Consider the following 18,747-nt stretch of genomic DNA (forward strand, 5'->3'; position numbering starts at 1 on the left):
AGCATTTTACTACAAAATAGGATATCATTTGACTCTACATGCTGAACCTAACAAGCCCACTTTTGATTTTTGGTCAAACCATTCAGAAGTTTTACCCAAAAATAACTATAATGAAACATATAAAAAAAAAATTATATAAAAAATAATTTTCACAACTCCTTACCACCAGGTGGCACTGCAACAAAACTGTGCCGGTAGCCTTAGGTTATGGTTGTTATAACACACACCAAGTTTAATTTGAATATGCTAAAGCATTTTGGAGATGTAGCCTCAGGTCGATTTTGTTTCTTGAGAACACTATGTTTTTCAAAAAGGAGAGGCATGGCTCTTGTTGAACCAGATTAACATTTAATCATGTTTAAGGTCATATTTGCACAAAGAATACAAATGAAAACAACATAGTCAGCATCATTCAAGAAGTGCTTTGCAGTTTTACAGCTACATGAAAAGTTTATATTAATATCTTAACTTGTAAGCGGACAAACACTTTGTATGTAAAGAAAAAAAAAAGAAAAAAAAAAAAAAAAAAAAAGTATTCTTAAAAATGTGTTTCTTCAAATGGTGTGAGCTGTATGTTCCTTTGAATGCAACAGTATGTTCCACTTTTGTCCAAATGCTTCTCGTTCTCAGACTGACAGATCTCAGAACAACACCATATGGCACTGCAGTATTTATGGCCAGTGAAAGAGTTTCTTTCATTTATTCAATCAAGAGTCTCTCTGCCTCTCCCAGAGCTCTCTCCATTTCCTCCACATCCAAAGTGAACAATGCCCTCTCCTGCTGGAGCTTTTCATGTGCTTCCGTCAGGTCCCTCATGATGTTCTGCACTTCCTACAAGCATTCACAGAGCAAACAGTGATTGACAATATCCTCACTGAAGCTGTTTCAGGTCATGCCATATTCCAGTAGTTTTAGAGAGGCACACTCAATAACATTTAGATGGATTAGAACATTTCAAATTAATATTTTATCAGCTGTGGACCTGGCGTTATGATTAATTATACAGCCTCTAGCCCAGCAGAGCAGAATGTGTGTAATTTCATCCTCATATAAATCAGTCTTAGTGAAACATTTGTATTAATGTCTGGTCAGTGCTGCAGGACATTCAAATCAGGATAAATAACCCAGTATTTTGAATATATATATATATATATATATATATATATATATATATATATACATACATACATACATAAAAACTCATACTCACCAGTAAATTTGCTGCATGGTCTTCTGCTGTCTCACCAAACAGTTTCAGCTCAGTCAGGAGATTTTGAGAAACCGTCTGCCATTAGCAGAAACAAAATGGAAATAAAAAAAAAAAGTTAATAATTAATTAAGACTCAATTACCCTCAGTCTGGTTTAACATTAGTCCTGCAATAAACAACACTGGCATGATGGATTCTCCATGGAAAACATGCTACAGACCAGAATTAGGCTTCATTTGTAACATAGTAACACAACAGTAATCAGACCATAAAAGCAAATAATTTTGGGTCACCAAACTACAGATGATTGTACAATATGGCTCAATTCCTATTATATGTCCCAGTAGTGACCATGGGTCCATTTCTTAGCATCTCATATTTGCAAGAGTCAAAGAATGTAAGAAAAATGATTACTATTGTTTCTCTTTTTAAAAAATATGGATTTACATTTTTTTCAAACAGGCCTTTTGCATTTACATAATCTCTATAGGAATATAAAACCTAATATTTGAAGGATTAGCTCACTTCCAGAATAAAAAAAAATCCTGATAATTTACTCTCTTAAATAAATTAATAATTTATTTTATTTAATTTAGGAATAAGGGTGTTATGTAGCAAAACAGTAGCCGGGTTTCCATACAAAGTTGCGAATTTTACTTATGCACAAAAATTGGAATATCGCATAAAACATTTGCGAATAAGCACTGTTTCCACAAAATCGTCACTTCCTAATAAACTAAATCAGGAGAAGCCACTGAGTATAGTAATTTTCATATATAATAAATTACTTGAGCCTCAGAGCAAGCAGACGAAACACGAGATCGGTTCACTAGTTAGATGGGTTTTGCCGTCCCATAGCACAAAGTCACATGACTTTTTTGATGCATACGGAGGAATTTATTCAGCAAATGCATTTCCATCTCCCATTATTCACATTAACCCTTTTCTGCACAATTCAAAAACCACCTCAAGCGAATTATTTTGTGAATTAAGGAATTTTTACTCGAAATGTAGCGTTTCAATCACTCGTTTCTGATGCGATACTTCAAAATGTGCATAAAAACAGGGTGATGGAAACATAGCTAATGTCAATTTCTAAAAAAAAAAGAACGAAAATAAAAATCTATAACCACAAATGCTCATCTTGCACTAGCTTGACTTTATGCATTATGTAGTCAAGTTGGAAAGGTCACATGTGACGTATGTGGAAGTACCGATCCAGTGTTTACAAAGCGAACATGCAAAGAAAGTCAAACACACTTTACAAAGGTAAAATAACAATGTTGGATGATTTTGAAGTTGGAGGAGAAAATGAGATGCCCTACCTTTTTGAATAAGAGTAAACAGATGAAGAACTAACCCATGTTTGAACTTTCCAACGTGATTGCATAATGTGTGAAGTCGCATCGCAGAGCTAGTGCAAGACGAGAATTTGTGGTTTAAAAGTATATACATTTTCATGTTTTTTTTTTTTTTTTTTTTTAATGACCCATTGTTTCACTAGGTGGAGCCCTTTGAAGCTGCATTGAAACTGCAGTTTGAACCTTCAACACGTTGGCCACCAATGAAGTCCACTATATGGAAAAAAATCCTGGAATGTTTTCCTCAAAAACCTTAATTTCTTTTAGACTGAACAAAGAAAGACATGAACAACTTGTCTGACAAGGGGGTGAGTAAATTATCAGGAAAATTTTATTCTGGAAACTAACGAATCCATTAATAATAATAAAAAAATATATATTACCAAAAACAAAAGAAAATATACAAATACAGAAAAAAATTGAGTTACCATAACTTCTTTTCTTTGTTCTTCTTTCTGTTGTGCTGTCTGGCCCAACTTTTCCCCTGAAACTTAATTTGAGATGGTTTAGATGACAACTTAACAGAAAGTACTGCTCTTCATCATGTGTCAGTCCAACACAAAGTTAAAATAAATCATTACCTGGGTCCAAGTTTTCCGCAACAAGGAGGACATGACAGTCTCGCAGCTGTTTTTGAATTTCTCGATTTTCTCCTTGGAGGTCTGTGCATCGCTGCTCCAGTTCAGTCACAGTTTCCTTAAGAAACGTTAGAAACATAAATCAATTTGACTCTACTGATTACAACAACTGTTCTAAAATATCACTGTGCACCATAAAACAATTCATCTATTTAAGTAAAACACTAGATCAATGATGAGTGTAATCACCTTCATTTCTTCAAGCTGCCTCTGCAGGTCTTCATTTGTTGCCGTCAGAACTTTATTCTGCTCCCTTATGTCATTCTGTTGCCCATATCTTGTAGATGGGCTGAGTATGAGTAAAATCATAGTATGCATTTACATTTTTAGACTGGACAGTAGTATCATATTAGGAGTATAACCAGAGGTGGACAGTAGTGAAGTATTTTTACTCTGCTTTATCAGTGATTTTTTTTTTTTTTTTTAGAAAACTGTACTTCACAACATTCCAAAGCATAATGTTGTACTTTTTACTGCACTATGTTTCATATAAAACATCATTTAATACTTAATTACATTAGAAATCTAGTACTTTCTTACTTTTACTGAAGTAAAATTGTTTCAAAGATTCACTTGAGTACAACAAAGTACTACATTTTTATGTTCTTAAGTATTAAAAGTAAAACAACAACAACAACAACATTTATTTATGAAATGTAGTGCAGTAAAAAAGTATGAAAAAAAAATAAAGTTAAAATACAGACACTTTTTACATTTACTTGAGTAAAGTAAAAATACTTCACTACTGTGCACCACTTTTATTTAATCATACTCATTATTTCACACGTTGGTACTTACACTTTTAGAGTCCTGTGCTGGTTCTTCCTAAAAAAAAAAAAAAAAAAAAAAAGGGAAGGGGGGGTTAAAACATATTTTATACAGTATATATAAAATGGTTGTTTACAGTAAAGAAAATGTTAATTTACTAACCAAATGTACTCACTTATTGTCTGTGTCGTTCTTGACATGTGTCGCTCTTGATGTCAAACTGGGAATCGCTGTGTCTTTTATCTGAACTCTCTTCATGTTGAAATGCAGCTTTCTGGAGAAATATTATCGCATTTAACGTTACTGCTTTAATATTTAAGAAATATACCGATCGAGCAGATGAGAGAAAATTATACACTAAAACATTGCCTGTCCGTAACACCATGAACGTAAATAACGCAAACAAATTATGTTTAGTTGATCTCAAAATTATTTATTTTTAGAACAGTATGAAGTCTCATGTTCATGTCTCACTTCGCTTCTGTGTCTCGTCAGATCAACGGATCATTTTTATTTTCGTAAACGCAATGCGAGTTTTACTAAAACATCTCGCATCATAAATCAACGGTAAAATAATTTTAAAACAAAGTATGAATATATAATAAACTTACCACACCAAACTAATAGAAAACTCCAGATAACGTTTTAAAAGTCCTGATTTTACTCAGCGCCATGAATTTTCAAAATAAACAACGTCACTTCCGGCTCCTTTGCGAATCCGTTTAGACTGCGATTTTTATGTAACGTTGAATCTAAATGTACGTATATAAAACATATGTTTCTGGTTGTAAGATTCTTAAATCGATAATATATCCAAACAAAGTTCGCTGAAGAATGTATTTTATCATATATTATTTAAATAAACATAATTATCCTCCGCTCCACTAGAGGACGCGAGAGGAACATGTCATGTCTGAAGTCACAGAGCGTGCCGTGAGGAAGAAACGCGGCGGTTGAATTCAAATTTTACGAAGGAAAAAGAAAAGCAGCGAGTGGAGGGAATTTACGTTTAGGTATTGCGCTTTGTTATTATTTTTTATTCAGCTGCAAATCTCGCTTTTATAAGAAGTGAGTCATGTTTTAAAGTCACTGAAATGCCTACAGCTGTTTGTTGTCTTCAGTTTAATGTTGTTGTTGCTATGAGCTTATGGGTGTCTCGTCTGACAGTCGGATAGAGACACAACACACACACTGACTGAAACAAAACACGCCTGAGGAAATACAGTACTGTTAGAATAAGGTAGTTTTTAGAGTGTTTTTAACAAACAACGCTAAATATTTTGTTTGTTTACTTTTCATTTAAAGTATAGTGTTTTTACTTTCGTTTTTTAGATTTTGTGCGCTCTATTACTTGAATGAATTGAAGATGGAGCAGCTGAATTTAGGGTAAGTAGTCTTGTAGTGTATCTGTAATTTTTTGCAGTAGAATCGTGTACACCGAGTCGACAGGCTGCTTTGGATAAATAATGCAGCCTTGCATTTATTAATTTTATAAAAATATTGAGTCGGTCTGCGCTTTTTCTAAAGGTTCTTTTATGTGTTTTAATATACTAAGCGTCTTCAGACTGAAGACAGAACTCTAATGCAAATGTCAGAACTATTATATTTGTATTTATGACCTCACCCCTAAAACAAGTCTGTCATCATTTTTTATACATATTATAAACTTGGAACTGCTGGAAGTTGTGGAAGTAAACTCTTAATGGGTCTTTATTCTGTAATTTAATTACTTTTATAATGACTGTTTGAGTGCATCTGTTTAAATAAGCGTACATAAGAATCGATTTTGGAGTTGATCATTTATCTAGTTACTGTCATGCATTGAGATAATGCAAAAACACCTTTTTTTTTTTTTTGCATGTAATAAAACATTTGATAGCTTAATAAATGTAATGTAATAAATGTACGTTTAATAAGTACGTGGTTTTCTTTCCAAGTAAATTCCACAATATGTTATCAAAATACAAGTTGTATAGCTAATGTTTGCCACGTTTTTTCCAGCAATGAGGCAGTGAAATCCTCAAGAAGGAGACTGTCTTCGGTATGTAACTATTATTTTGCTGTAGTGGGTGAAAACATGTTACACTTTGTGATGGTTTGTCCTTTCCATTGTTATGATCCTTCAGTATCTTCACATACTTGTTTAGGATACACATAAATGATAGCTTAATCGGTGTCCCACTTTACCTATATTTACTCTGTTACAGTTTGTGAGAAGTGTTTAGCCATTTCCTCCTAATTTTCTTACATTTCTGAATGTCTCAAGACATAAAAATAGTGTTCTTTATTGTCCCCCTGACAGATTTTAAAAGCTCCTCGAACATCTATGAAAATACTTGGAGCTGAGCAGGAGGAACAAAAGGTGATTAGGTTACTGAGTGTTTTTTAATATAATTTGTTTTTGTTTGTTTCTTTAAAAAATAAAATGTGTTTTTTTTATGTGTACATTTGTGCAGGAGGAAATCGTCAAACCTGTTGAGAAGAAGAGAAATTCACGAAGAGTGAGTTTTGCCACTACAAATAATGTACGAGTGTTTACAAAGTAAGTGCAATTATATCGATCCATTAATTGGAAGATATAAACATGAATTACATGTAAAGATATTTCATTTATGATTTTTTTTAATTTCACAGTGACGCAAAGAGTGAATCTCCTGTTCTGGCATCCATACAAAACACACAAGTTGGTAAGCATTTTATTTGTTTTTAATTGATGTAATTTGTGATTCATGGGTAAGGAATATATGTACCAGTTCTGTCAAAAGAAAAGCATTAAATATTTCTCTGTTGCATATATAAAAATTTGCACACTGTTAATTTACTTTATTGTGTTTTGTTAAATTAAGCAGGAGACAGACCAAATGAAAAGTAAGTAATGACTTATATTTTCAATTGTTTTCCAACTTGTTCAAGTTGGATTTGTTTAGCAGCTTTTCCACTATTGTGCCAAAATGTTTTCCTTACTTAACCATTCAATTCCATTCCAATCTGGCCTAGCCAGCACAGATATGGTCCAGCAGTGAAAAAGTGGTATTCGATGATTTTGTATATGCATATGATCTACATCATATATGTAAAGCTGTAACTTTGTTTGTTCCTCTAATGACAGGATTTTGCGTTTTGTGGATGAGGGAAGTCACCAAATCAAAGGTAATGTTTTCAAGGAAAAAATGTCAAGCTGTCATTGTTCTCCGATCTTGTTCATAAATGGTTTTATTCAAAATAATAGGAGTGTATTGACTTAATGCATAGTTGTATAGATGTTGTTCACTGTAACACAATCTACTGATTTTGTTAATGTATTTATGTGCTTCCTGCAAATGATTTTCAGAAAATGAACCACTAAACCTTTCCATTTCTTTCAGGCCTGGATACTTTATTGAACACTCCTCTTTATCTGTCCCAGCATAAGGTAAGTAATCTAAGACCAGAATAGCAAAAATATTATGACTTTCAGGATTCTGCAATTTATGACATCCCTGATTAAACTAAGTATATGCTTCCACAGACATTTAATTTGGAGTGTATGAATGTACAATGCTTGATTGTCAGTAACTACTTGTTGTTTTTGTATTTATGTGTCATTAATACACACCTTGTTTTGACATACACTGATTATTTCGACCTTTCGCTCTCAAATTATAGGAGAATTTCTTCTCCGATCCAGTCTTGCAAGATGACTGTGTGGATAGAACAATGCTACTTGGAGAGGATACTGGATACATGGATATTACTCACAGTCACACAATCACAATTGATGAGGATTATGACATTGAAAAAGAGACAAACCCAGATTTAAGCATCAACATGGCTCAGACGGTCCGTGATGGTCTGAATGTCACAAGTCAGAAGGTTTTGCCACGTGAAGCAAAAGCAGAGAGGAAAAATGCTGCAAATGACTCAGACTTCAGTGCTTTTCTCGCCAGTATGAGCTTACCCACTGTAAATACCGTTAAGCTCCAAAATCCGGCCAATACAAGCACATCGGAAATTGATAAGGAGAATCACTTACCATCTTTTTTAATGAAGCAACATCCAGGTGACAAGGGTAACTCACAACAACCCAGTGGACTTCAACGTAGACGTTCCCGTGTTGCATTTGTTGAAGACGATGATTTAGAGGTAACCAAGAGTCACACTGTTGTAATTGAAAACAAAGATAATACTCAGCGTTTTACACCCTCTGTTTCTGAAAATCAAAGAAGTGTTGCGTTCATGACATCTGCCTTTTCAAACGTCCCGGATGACATGGAGCTCACTTTGAGCCAGACTGCTGCAATCAATGTTAAAGTTACAGGAAATATCACTCGCAATGTCCAGGCTGCGCTGGATCACAACAGATCCCAACATTTCCCTGAGGATGACGATGCAATGGAGATGACAGGGGCTTTTGATGCATCTGTTCGTGAAAAAGACCTCACAATGAGTATGAAAGAGCAAACTCAGCCTTCAGTTCCTACAATAAGGAGGATGTCCTCCTTTAATATGGTGGAAAATGGAGAGACAACAGATCAAAATAAAGCTGGATATTTACAGAGCAATGTCTCAGTAGCCCAGACTGCTAATTCTGATGATATGGAAATGACGGGAACATTTGATGTACCTGTTAGAGAAAAAGACCACACAGTGAGTATGAAGGAGTCAGCTCAACCTCCAATTCTCAAAGTAAGAAGGATGTCCTCCTTAACCATGATTGGAAATGGAGAGATGAGCAATCTCTCAATAGCCCAAACTACTAATTTGGATGATATGGAGATGACTGAGGCTGTAGATGTATCTATTCGAGAAAAGGAGGAAGTTCTGTTTCCCAAAGCAAGCAAGGTGTCCATTTTTGATTCCTTTGGAAATAGAGAAATAGTGGATCGAAACAAATTTAACAGCAACTTCATAGCTCCAACTGCTAATCCTGACGATATGGAGATGACACAGTGTCAGACTATTGTTCTCGAGGACAAACAATCAAGTGGAAACAAGCCATTCAGCAACTCAAGGAAGAGTTTGCCTCTTGCATCGTTATCCAGATCTGTTCGAGAAGATGAGCATACCGGAACTATAAAGGAGGAAGCTCTGCATCCAGTTCCCATAGTAAGAAGGATGTCCTCCCTAAATGTAATTGGAAATGGAGAGATGAGCAATCTCTCATTCGCCCAAACTGGTAATTTGGATGATATGGAGATGACTGGGGCTGTAGATATTTCTATTCAAGAAAAGAAGGAAGTTCTGTATCCCAAAGCAAGCAAGATGTCCATTTTTGATTCCTTTGGAAATGGAGAAATAGTGGATCAAAACAAATCTAGCAACAAATTCATAGCTCCAACTGCTAATCCTGACGATATGGAGATGACACAGTGTCAGACTATTGTTCTCGAGGACAAACAATCGAGTGAAAGCAAGCCATTCAGTAACTCAAGGAAGAGTTTGCCTCTTGCATCTTTATCCAGATCTGTTCGAGAAGATGAGTATACAGGCAATATAAAGAAGGAAGCTCTGCATCCAGCTCCCGGAGTAAACAAGACCTCCTGCTTTGATTTATTTGGAAATAGAGTGATAATGGATCACGACAAATCAGGACATCTTTCAGTAGCCCAAACTCCAAATTCTGATGAGATGGAGATGACACAGTGTCAAACTATTTTTCTCGATGCCAACCAGGTCAGTGGAGACAAACCTTTAAGCAACACAAGGAAGAATTGGCCTCGTACATCAGTATCTGGAACTGAAGGCAGTGATGGGATGGACATGACTCAGGCATTTACAGGGCGTATAATACTAAACGCTCTTTCGGCCTCCAAGAAGGAAAGAGGTGAAAGCATTCTAATGCCTGCTACAACTGCATCAGCTCAACATAATGAGAGTGACTGTATGGACTTGACATGCCAACCAAGTACTTTTGATGGGATTTCTCCCCCAAGTCCTGATGAAATGGAATTGACCAGATGCACCACTATTAACATTGACTCAAACCGTACCTGGTTAGGGGGTGCTATGAATATCACAGGTTCAAGAAGAGCACCATTCTCTGCAAATCAAACGATCACTGTGGTTGAACCTATGGAGATGACAGAGGTACACATGGCACCAATCAGTGAGCAAAAGCATAAAGCTTTTATGACTCGAAGAAAGTCAGGAGCAAGAATGATGCCCTTGATGTGCGATCCCGAAAGCACTGATAACCGTCAGACTGATTTCTCAAACCCTGATGACATGGACATGACACAATGTCAGACTGTTGTGCTTGAGGCTGAAAACTGCAAGAGGCCCAAACCATTCAGTAAATCCAGGAAGAGCTTGAACCTTGTATCTACATCCTCCAGTCCTGATGTTGACGGTATGGAGATAACCCAGGCACTCACTGGCAGTATCGTGTTAAAGAGCTTTGTATCCAATGAGGAAAGTAAGCATGAGAGAAATCTGTTGCCTGTAGCACAAAGTTGTCAAACACAGGATGAGTCTGACTGCATGGAAATGACATGTCAAGCCAGTGCATCAAATCTGGCTATTCCCTGTGTTGATGATGAAATGGAACTAACAGGATGCAACACGATTGCAGTTGACTCAAAAAGCACATTGGCAGCAAGTGCTACAGAGATCAAAGCGCAAGAAAGTGCACTTTGGGCATCAACATCTGTTTCTAGAGGCACTGTGGCAAGTGAAGAACAAAATGAGGTGAGTGAAGCTGCCAAGTGTGCTATTAACCATGTCTTCCCCTCAAAACATGTTTTAGATCTTGATAGCACAAACATTAAATGCAACAACACAGAGACAATATCCTATTGCCCAGCTGGCATGCAAGCAGACAAAAATGTGATGATGACCGATGAAGACATGCAGGTTATGAATGTCCTTACAATGCCTATTGAAATAGAGGAAAGTGTTTCATTAAATGAGAAAGAAGAAGCACATATAAAGACTTTCTGTGACACTAGAAATGAAGAGGAGGGTCAAGCACTTTGGCATAACAAGGAACAAAGTACAAGCTCAGTCCAAATCGAAGGTTCCTCCTCAAATGAGTCTGTTGTTGATTCCTTCATTAAAGAAGAGCTGCAACATGCAAAAGCAAGACGGAGGAGTCTAGCTGACTTTCAAATGGAGCTTCACAACATGTCACGGCGTATCCAGGATGAGCACAAAGTGATGACGGGAAGCACAACTGCGCCTCTGCCTTCTTATTCCCTCCCAGAGAATTCCCCTAAAGAACAGTGTGAAATGGACATTTCCAGTCAGCCAACTTCAAATGTCACGCCTAACATCAAACAGATAAATAATTCTGTTAAAAATGAGAAGACCACACCTTTTAGTCTTAAAAAGAAGGGTTTCTCGTCGAGGTTGTCTCTTTGTGGTATCGTACCAAAACTACCGAAACGAGCTACAACTGCAACTCCCAACAAAACTGTGACCATAAGTACTAATGATTCGCAATGTCTCCAACTAGAGAAACACTTTGATGTTGTTGAACAAAATAGCAGCTGCAAAACAGTCGATATTAATGACGAAGAGTTCCCTGAAATGAGCAGCGAAGAAGACTTGTCACGGAGTCTCGAAAATTGGCCAATTAACAAGCAGGATTCTTCGGATGATTCTTTGGCTGTACCTAAAACTGAAGAGCCTTTGGAGGATACTGTCTTTGAGTCAGCCACAAGCACGAGTCCATGTTTTAAAAGGCCGCATCCAGAGGAAGACCCTATTACAGCAGAACGAACCAAGAAAGCCTGCGTTTCTGACATGGTAGGCACAAAATGTTAATAATCTTCATTTTAATACTGTTTGCTTGGTATTTCCTGCTACACGCTTAGAGGATGTTCTGTAATAAAGTGTTAAGCGTGGGCTCCATTGTTGTGCATTATTATGCTAATGCTTGAGATTCTGTCTCCTCAGGGGCCTGACTGTCATGAAGCTGCCGTACAGTGGGAAGGTAATTTTACAAGGCATGCCGCTCAGAATCCCAAGGCAAAGACAATTGAAGATACAGGAGTGTCTGAATCCAGTGAGTTACTTGTGTCAGTTCTCACACACAGTGAAATATTTATGCTCTCTGCACAACCATTAAGCAGGTTTTAGTGTGGTATATTTCTAAAAGAATATGTGATCTGCTTTATAGCTCTCAGATACTCGCAGTTCGACTCACATTTGGATGGGACGCTGGATCATGCATTTGATTTCAACAAGGTAGCATTATTTACACACACAGTCTTATTATTCCCCATATTTAAACAGATTTTTTTTTTTTTACCCATATTGTAAATTTCACCAGTTGTTATTAATAATAATTTGAAATGGTGTTAATTATTTATTTTCTCTAGCATCTTTTGCATGGGGAAGCATTACTTTTTCTTCTGAAAATATACAAATTTAGTTGTTCATCTCATTCTTTTGTTTTCAGAAACTTGAGGATGGAAGCATCACAGTGAATGAGTTCCTAAGCCACTTTGGTATCAACTTCGTCATCCACAGATCCAGACCAAGTGCTCTACCTGACAGTGTAGGTGGTCTGGCTTTCTCTTTGTGAACTTAATATGTTACGCTTGTAACACATCTTTCCCTTTTCAGTGTAGAGCTGGAGAGACACGTACCATGGAGGATTTGCTCAAAGAGAAATACATATACCACCCCAAGCAGAGAGTATATGAGCAAGACTGTAAAAATCTTACAGAGATAGTAGAGAGGTTTGTACCAGTCTGGCTTTGATAATGTTGACACTACAGCCACTGCAACTGCAGATTTTGGTGTGTGTGTGTGTGTGTGTGTGTGTGTGTGTGTGCATTTAGCTGGCAAAAATGATATATTTATATATAAAAAAAAATGATATTTATTCAAAACTAATTTCCTCATAGACTTAAAGAGCAGATGCCTGAACAGGAAAAATCCATGGGATGCATCAATGGAGCCCTTCATCAAGAGATATGTACTCTCTCTGAAGAGCAAGTATGTTGTTTTCATAGCCAATCCTGGGTCGTCTTATGTTAAATAATTAAGATCATAGCTTATATTGTTCTTCTTTGAGGTTAAATCTTCACTCATGTTTGTTTTTCTCAGTTAAAAAGGTTTGGCTCCAAGTTGAAAGAGCGAAGAGCTTACTTTGGAAAGCGAAGCAAAGCACTTTCTCATGAAATGAAAGGAGTTTTGTACTCTGAGCTCATCAAAACAACACAGGTAGGAGGTTTTTTGTTGTTTTTATTAGAGGGGAGGTCTAATGCTATTTCATACATTCTGACTTATTTATACTGTTAAAGAGTTGGATTCTCATGCTAAATGTGGGCAAAGTTTAAAAAAAACAAGTTGGGTGTATGAGTATGGCCCTGTATGACATAATAAAGGGTGGAATTCCCTGTCTGGAAGAGCACACTTACACATCAACCAGAGCGAGAGCAAGAACATGCCTATCAACGTGCTTTATTCGGGTTATGGAGGTCGTTAGCACAGAACTTGCTCATAGGATTTGTCATTTTTTTTCTAGATCCCGAAATCAAAAGTGTCACCAAAGTAGTGTGTTTTTGGTTGTGAGGGAAAATAACTTTGTTCAGCTTCCCAAAGAACCCAGTGTTAAGGGAATTATTTATGTCGATGTCACAGCTTGCAGACGATCGCTAAACAAAAGCTTTACTTGCTTGTGACTCTTTACCTGATTTGAGAAATTCTGATACATGGACCCTAGGAAACTGATTGGTTGGAGCTCACTTTTATTTCCTTTGTATGGATTTTCTTTTAAAAGAGAAATTAAGTAGGGTAAAATGAAGGACACAGCCTTTTTTAATGATTAAAAAAAATAGCCCTTATTCTTCAGTTACATTAAAGCCACGAACTTGATTTACTGCTGCTACAATATAATTGGGCATAATGAGTAGGTACAAGATCAGTCATCAGTATTTTCGGTGTGCTTTCCCAGAAGAAAAGGTTGTAATTTTGGGACATGTTTATCTGCTAAATGTTGTTTTTGCAGATTATTAACTTTTAATTTTGTTGAAGTAACACGTGCTAACCGACACTGACTAAAAGCCTTAACTGCTGTGTATCTGTATTTCCCCCAATACTTTTAGGATGCAAAACAGAGCCTGATATCTAAAATCAAAGAGACGGACGAAATGATTGAAGACTTGGATGGATGCATTAATGATTTAGAAACTGGTATGGATTTTCTTCTTGGCTCTGTTACATGTTTGAAAGTGTAGAGCAAGAAGTACTACATGATCGTATACTAATACCTTCTTCTTCTAAACTAGAACTTGGATTTGTAGAGGCAATGATTATGGGAGATCGTCTTGATGCTCCTCGAACAAGACCAGCCTTAAAATCCAAGGAAGAGGGTGTGTACTTCTGTGTCAATGAATTGTATAGCTTTATGAAGCTAGTAAGAAATAAGTAACTGTTTGTCTGTGTTTTTCTCTTTACTGATAGATTTACACAGGCTTAATGCAGCTGTCACTGAAAAGGAGAGGTAATGTATTTTCTTCTCTCAACACCATAGGAAGTGTTTAAGATATAAATTTTGTGCTAAATGCTAAAATTCTGAACTTTTTAGGAAAATTGGTGAGTTGGAGATTCAGCTAAAGACTTTGGAGAGCCAACAGGAGAAGTTGCACAGGGAATCCAGTAGCCTTAAGAGTAATCTTGCAACCTTGAACAGGTATTTGTTTTTCCTGTCTTTCATTTAAAACGAGTTGTAGCAGCACTTTGGCACCCTGTCTACACTGTAAGCTCAGTGTGTGAGTGACAATAACAATTGTAGAACTCCCCTATTATAATCAATTCAGCTGTCTTAAACAGCAGCAAACAATGCAACATCGCTCCCTCGCTGTGAGGACAGCTTTGTTGATTAAAAGCTTTTCTAGCACTGGAGACAAGATGGCAGAAATGACACTTCCATTCTTAACCTATGTTTGGTTGGGTTCAGTACATTTGCCATTATTGTTATTATTTTACTGCTATGCATAGCCTGTACATTTTGCTGCGTAAATGCATGTATATCGTGCTGAATGTATGATTATTTGTCTTTCAGTTTGAACGAGTGGCGTCTTGATGCGACAGATGAAAGGGGGGCTTTGTTTACCTTCCTTCACAAAACTGTGCATCTGCAGGTGAACCTCCAAACACCTGCTGGTGAGTTCATTATTGCTTTATAATTACTCCTAATGGATTTTCTTCATTACTGTTACATAGTAGCATAAAATAATCTCTTGTCTATTAGGAAAGGAATGGATGACTGAGGGTGTGGAGCGAAATATAGATGTAAGCTTCCAGTTGCACCTGGATGGTAAGTGAACAATAAATTAATTTTCATTATCTTTTCATTTTATTTATTTATTATAAATGTAAATGTTTAAAATCCACTTTGTATATATCTTTTCCCCTGAAGTGGAAAAATCTGAGTGTCATGCAAGCATGGTTCACAAGTTACTTGCACTATACTATCAATCTCAAACTCAATGGACACAAAGGTATCCAACAACCCGACACATACCGGAGGTAAGCACTATTGCTATGTATATTTATTATAAATATACATTTAAATATTAAAGCGTCTTTAATATTTGGAGACACTGTTTTGCTATAAACAGGGGGCTCTACACTTACTTTTCTCTCACTTAAAATTTAGGAGCACAGTCAAAATTTCAGGAGCACCTTCTAATCAATAATAAAAAAATCTGATTTTAAAACTCTTTAAAGTGATTTACAGGGGAATTTTGTTTTTACCTTTATAATGGCATTTTTCTAACTTTATTAAAAGTATGTCATCTTTTATGTCAAATTTAAAAATATATATATTTAAGTTTTTTTAAATTTCTAATTTTAACAAGTAGAATAAGAGTAAGTTACCAATTAAATGAAACCAATATTAACAAAATCAAAATTTGTACTACAGAGGTGGCACAGAAAAACACAAAAGTGGCTTGTAGGTGTATTTTCATGTTTAATGAGGCTCAGAGGTGGCATGAGTGCAGTCAAATTCATAAACTCATGTTGAGATTAATGTTTTAAATATAAAATTTTGAATACATAAATATTAAATGATTTAAATAACTGAAAATTAAACTAAATCTGTCAGGTGGCAGCAAGTCACTGATTTAATTACTGAATCATTTATTTGATTCGTTCGAACGGCTGATTCATTCAGGAATAAAGCAAGCGACTCTTTATGAATGGGAAATTGAATCATTGTCTCACTACATTAGTTTAAAGGGGTCATTGGATGCTAAGTTCACTTTTACATGCTGTTTGAGCATTAATATGTGTTGGCAGTGTGTGTACAAATCTACCCTATAATGATAAAAATCCATGCAGTGGTTTTTAATTAATCTGTAAAAATAATACCCCCTTTTTCAAATCGAGCCGTTCTCAGATGCCTGTCCTTGTGGCATCACACCGACAGAGGCCGCTCCCACGATAGTTGATTGACATGAGCATCTTACCTTAGATCAGTTGTAACAGTCCGCCCTCTTTGTTTCAATGCCGGAGCAGTGATGTAAGTTAGACAAGAATATCTCTGATTGAGCGATTGAGGTGTTGTGTTGCTGGATGTAATAATGAACATAGTGGTCGTCATTTACTCCCGACATCTGAGCCGCTGAAGATGCAGTAGATTACGTTTGTTTGTGAATGGAATACGCCTCCCAATCTACATATATGTGTCTATGTTTGCGCAAATCATTCGTGATCCAGCTTCACTTACAGCAGAAGTGAGTATAAGGGGTTTTTTATGAATCCTTGCGATCGTCTTTACTAATAATGTGCTAGTTAGCAAGTTTAGCGGCTAAAGTAAACAGACTCGTCACATCACAGAGGGAAGAGAGGGGTGGGGTGAGAAGAGATCATTTGCATTTAAAGCAGCCTCGACCAGAATGAGATGATTTTTGCAGAGCTGATTTTGGCAAGGTAAAAAGGGTGTTGTGTTACACTATTATTGAGAATTTTTAACCGAAGTATATTATAGACTTTTCATTAAGACATTCGATGACCCCCTAAGGCATCCGATGACCCCTTTAAAACGCACGTTCATTCATAAACTAAACAACGCTGTGTTTGAATGGAGATGCACATCAGCTCGGTTGTGACTTGTTTTTAGACAAAGTAAGAGCAAAATCAGGCAATAGTGTTATAGTCAGACAAGGTAAGTTACTTAATATTAACTTCTTGTTTATTAAACTGTTGTATTAAATCAATATCTCATTTACAAACTCCAAAAGTTCCATTATAATCAACAAAGCTCTCTACGCTGCACAATGAGTCACTCGCACAAGGTGCTCCTAAATATTTTTTCATAGTCGCATGCAGTAGTTGCAAATGCAACTGAAATGGTCGCACTGTAGAGCCCTGACAAGGGTGTGTGCATGTTTTAGAAGATCTAGTCTGAAAAATGTATGACAAGAAGATGAGAAGTCTCCATGTTGTTGGACAATTTCTCAACAGCTGCTACACGACATCAGTTTGGTGGTGGGTCGTCTCAGGCTCTTGGGTGAGGAGATTCACAGGCTGAAGAAGTGGGGAGGATTGAAGCTTCGCATCCTGAAGATCACCAGTACGGACACACGGTATGATACACCTTTTACTAGCTTTGTTCATAATCTTTTCCTTGGCATGTTGAGCCATGATGCTTATGTGGATGGCACGGATTCAAGTTGCAACATTAATCTCTAATTTAAAACATTTGTGTCAACTTATACATATGATATAAACTTCTGTTTTTCTTTTTCCCCCTCTTTCAGAGTTCATGTCGTCTTCTCAAGTCTGAAAGCGTTTGAAAAGTTTGAGTTAAGTCTGATGGTCACTCCAGACTATCCCTTTGGGCCACTTCAAATACAGGACTTCAAAAAACACATGGGGAATGCAAGGTTTGAAAGCAATTAACATTTTTAGATTACAACAGGTTATCCGGCATTGTGGGTCGAGATAACATCACCTCCATTAGTCAGGATTGTTATTGGAAAGAAATATTATGAAGTCTCTAGGCAGCGTTTAGTAAAATAAACAGCTTTCCACATCTAATCATTCAAAGAAAAATGCAAAATATTCAAGTAATATTAATTGTAACTCAGTCTCTTAGTCGTTGTTTATGACCAGAGTACTTTATAGCACAAAGCTTCCTTCTTTAGCACAAACCAGTTTTCACTTTTATACTGTAGATAAAATGCAATTCACATGGTGCTGAGAGTGGCGAAATTCTGAATAAATCAAAAGCACTTCTTTCAAGATCATTCATCAACATGTAGTCCACGGTACACTGAAATGGAAATATTACCAACAGCTACAATGATGTTCACTTGATAAAAGTATTCACATTTTGTGTTGATATTGTGTCTGTTTTATTCTTGCTGTCTTCTGTAGGTTGAGTCAAATTGAAGACATCATATCATCAGTCAAACCAGGCAAAAACTATCTGACAAAAGTCCTCAAGAAGATCCACGATGACCTCCTGTGCTAGAATCTCAGGCCTTGTTGTTTACTCTGTTCTTTTCCGTCTTTTAATTGTTTGTATATATTGAAGTTTGTATAATCAAAAATAATAATAATTAAAAGCGTAGCCACAAACCACACCAGGTTTGGGTTTTACATTTTTTTTGGTCTGTTATGACTGAATCTGTTGTTTAGTCATGAATCCAACTATAGATGCTCCTGCTGATGATAATCACATGTAAAGAATGCAGGTAATCTTGGCTACTGGAGTGAATGATGAGATTGATGCTCTTGGTTTCCATTTGTGCTTGGCTTTATTGTGGATGTTCATTATGGTTTGAGTTTGGAAATATATAGAAATGTGCAAATAGTGGCTATCAGTGTTG

General features: G+C 36.3%; 2 protein-coding genes across 5 annotated transcripts; one reads left to right on the forward strand and one right to left on the reverse strand.

The window, feature by feature from the left end:
• Nucleotides 1-326: 326 nt before the first annotated feature.
• Nucleotides 327-4,681, reverse strand: knstrn (kinetochore localized astrin (SPAG5) binding protein). Its single transcript, XM_051116542.1, has 8 exons — nucleotides 4,588-4,681; nucleotides 4,152-4,250; nucleotides 4,007-4,033; nucleotides 3,398-3,497; nucleotides 3,152-3,266; nucleotides 2,999-3,060; nucleotides 1,211-1,285; nucleotides 327-831 (listed from the first exon to the last, which is right to left on the reverse strand). The coding sequence occupies exons 2-8, from the start codon at nucleotides 4,232-4,234 to the stop codon at nucleotides 700-702; spliced, it is 594 nt and encodes a 197-aa protein (XP_050972499.1). The 5' UTR covers nucleotides 4,235-4,250; nucleotides 4,588-4,681; the 3' UTR covers nucleotides 327-699.
• A 201-nt stretch (nucleotides 4,682-4,882) lies between these two features.
• On the forward strand, nucleotides 4,883-18,524 carry knl1 (kinetochore scaffold 1). 4 transcript variants are annotated; one of them, XM_051120804.1, is made up of 27 exons: nucleotides 4,883-4,989; nucleotides 5,144-5,216; nucleotides 5,309-5,362; nucleotides 5,978-6,017; nucleotides 6,279-6,338; nucleotides 6,433-6,518; nucleotides 6,611-6,663; nucleotides 6,823-6,844; nucleotides 7,086-7,126; nucleotides 7,342-7,388; nucleotides 7,622-11,701; nucleotides 11,852-11,960; nucleotides 12,075-12,142; nucleotides 12,357-12,455; nucleotides 12,524-12,639; nucleotides 12,808-12,898; nucleotides 13,010-13,126; nucleotides 14,011-14,098; nucleotides 14,194-14,277; nucleotides 14,369-14,408; nucleotides 14,493-14,597; nucleotides 14,970-15,070; nucleotides 15,159-15,224; nucleotides 15,327-15,436; nucleotides 17,378-17,499; nucleotides 17,674-17,799; nucleotides 18,293-18,524. In XM_051120804.1, exons 3-27 carry the CDS (start codon nucleotides 5,343-5,345, stop codon nucleotides 18,387-18,389), a joined length of 5,988 nt encoding a protein of 1,995 aa, XP_050976761.1. In that variant the 5' UTR covers nucleotides 4,883-4,989; nucleotides 5,144-5,216; nucleotides 5,309-5,342; the 3' UTR covers nucleotides 18,390-18,524. The 4 variants fall into 4 exon arrangements, with proteins under 4 accessions (XP_050976761.1, XP_050976777.1, XP_050976758.1 ...); XM_051120820.1 differs by having other exon boundaries at nucleotides 4,935-5,216; nucleotides 7,622-8,797; nucleotides 9,218-11,701; XM_051120801.1 differs by having other exon boundaries at nucleotides 4,935-5,216.
• Nucleotides 18,525-18,747: the final 223 nt, after the last annotated feature.

Source organism: Labeo rohita, chromosome 1, assembly GCF_022985175.1.
Source record: "Labeo rohita strain BAU-BD-2019 chromosome 1, IGBB_LRoh.1.0, whole genome shotgun sequence".
Lineage (NCBI taxonomy): Eukaryota > Metazoa > Chordata > Actinopteri > Cypriniformes > Cyprinidae > Labeo > Labeo rohita.

Bases quoted from the DNA above. Each gene is read 5' to 3' on its own strand.
- knl1 (XM_051120804.1), top strand. From the start codon at position 5,343: ATGGAGCAGCTGAATTTAGG. The intron at 7,127-7,341 runs GTAATGTTTTCA...CATTTCTTTCAG, and splicing joins GGGAAGTCACCAAATCAAAG to GCCTGGATACTTTATTGAAC. The intron at 17,800-18,292 runs GTTTGAAAGCAA...TGTCTTCTGTAG, and splicing joins AAACACATGGGGAATGCAAG to GTTGAGTCAAATTGAAGACA.
- knstrn (XM_051116542.1), bottom strand. From the start codon at position 4,234: ATGAAGAGAGTTCAGATAAAAGACACAGCGATTCCCAGTTTGACATCA. The intron at 3,061-3,151 runs GTAATGATTTAT...TCTCAAATTAAG, and splicing joins TGCGGAAAACTTGGACCCAG to TTTCAGGGGAAAAGTTGGGC. The intron at 832-1,210 runs GTGAGTATGAGT...GAATGCTTGTAG, and splicing joins ACCATGCAGCAAATTTACTG to GAAGTGCAGAACATCATGAG.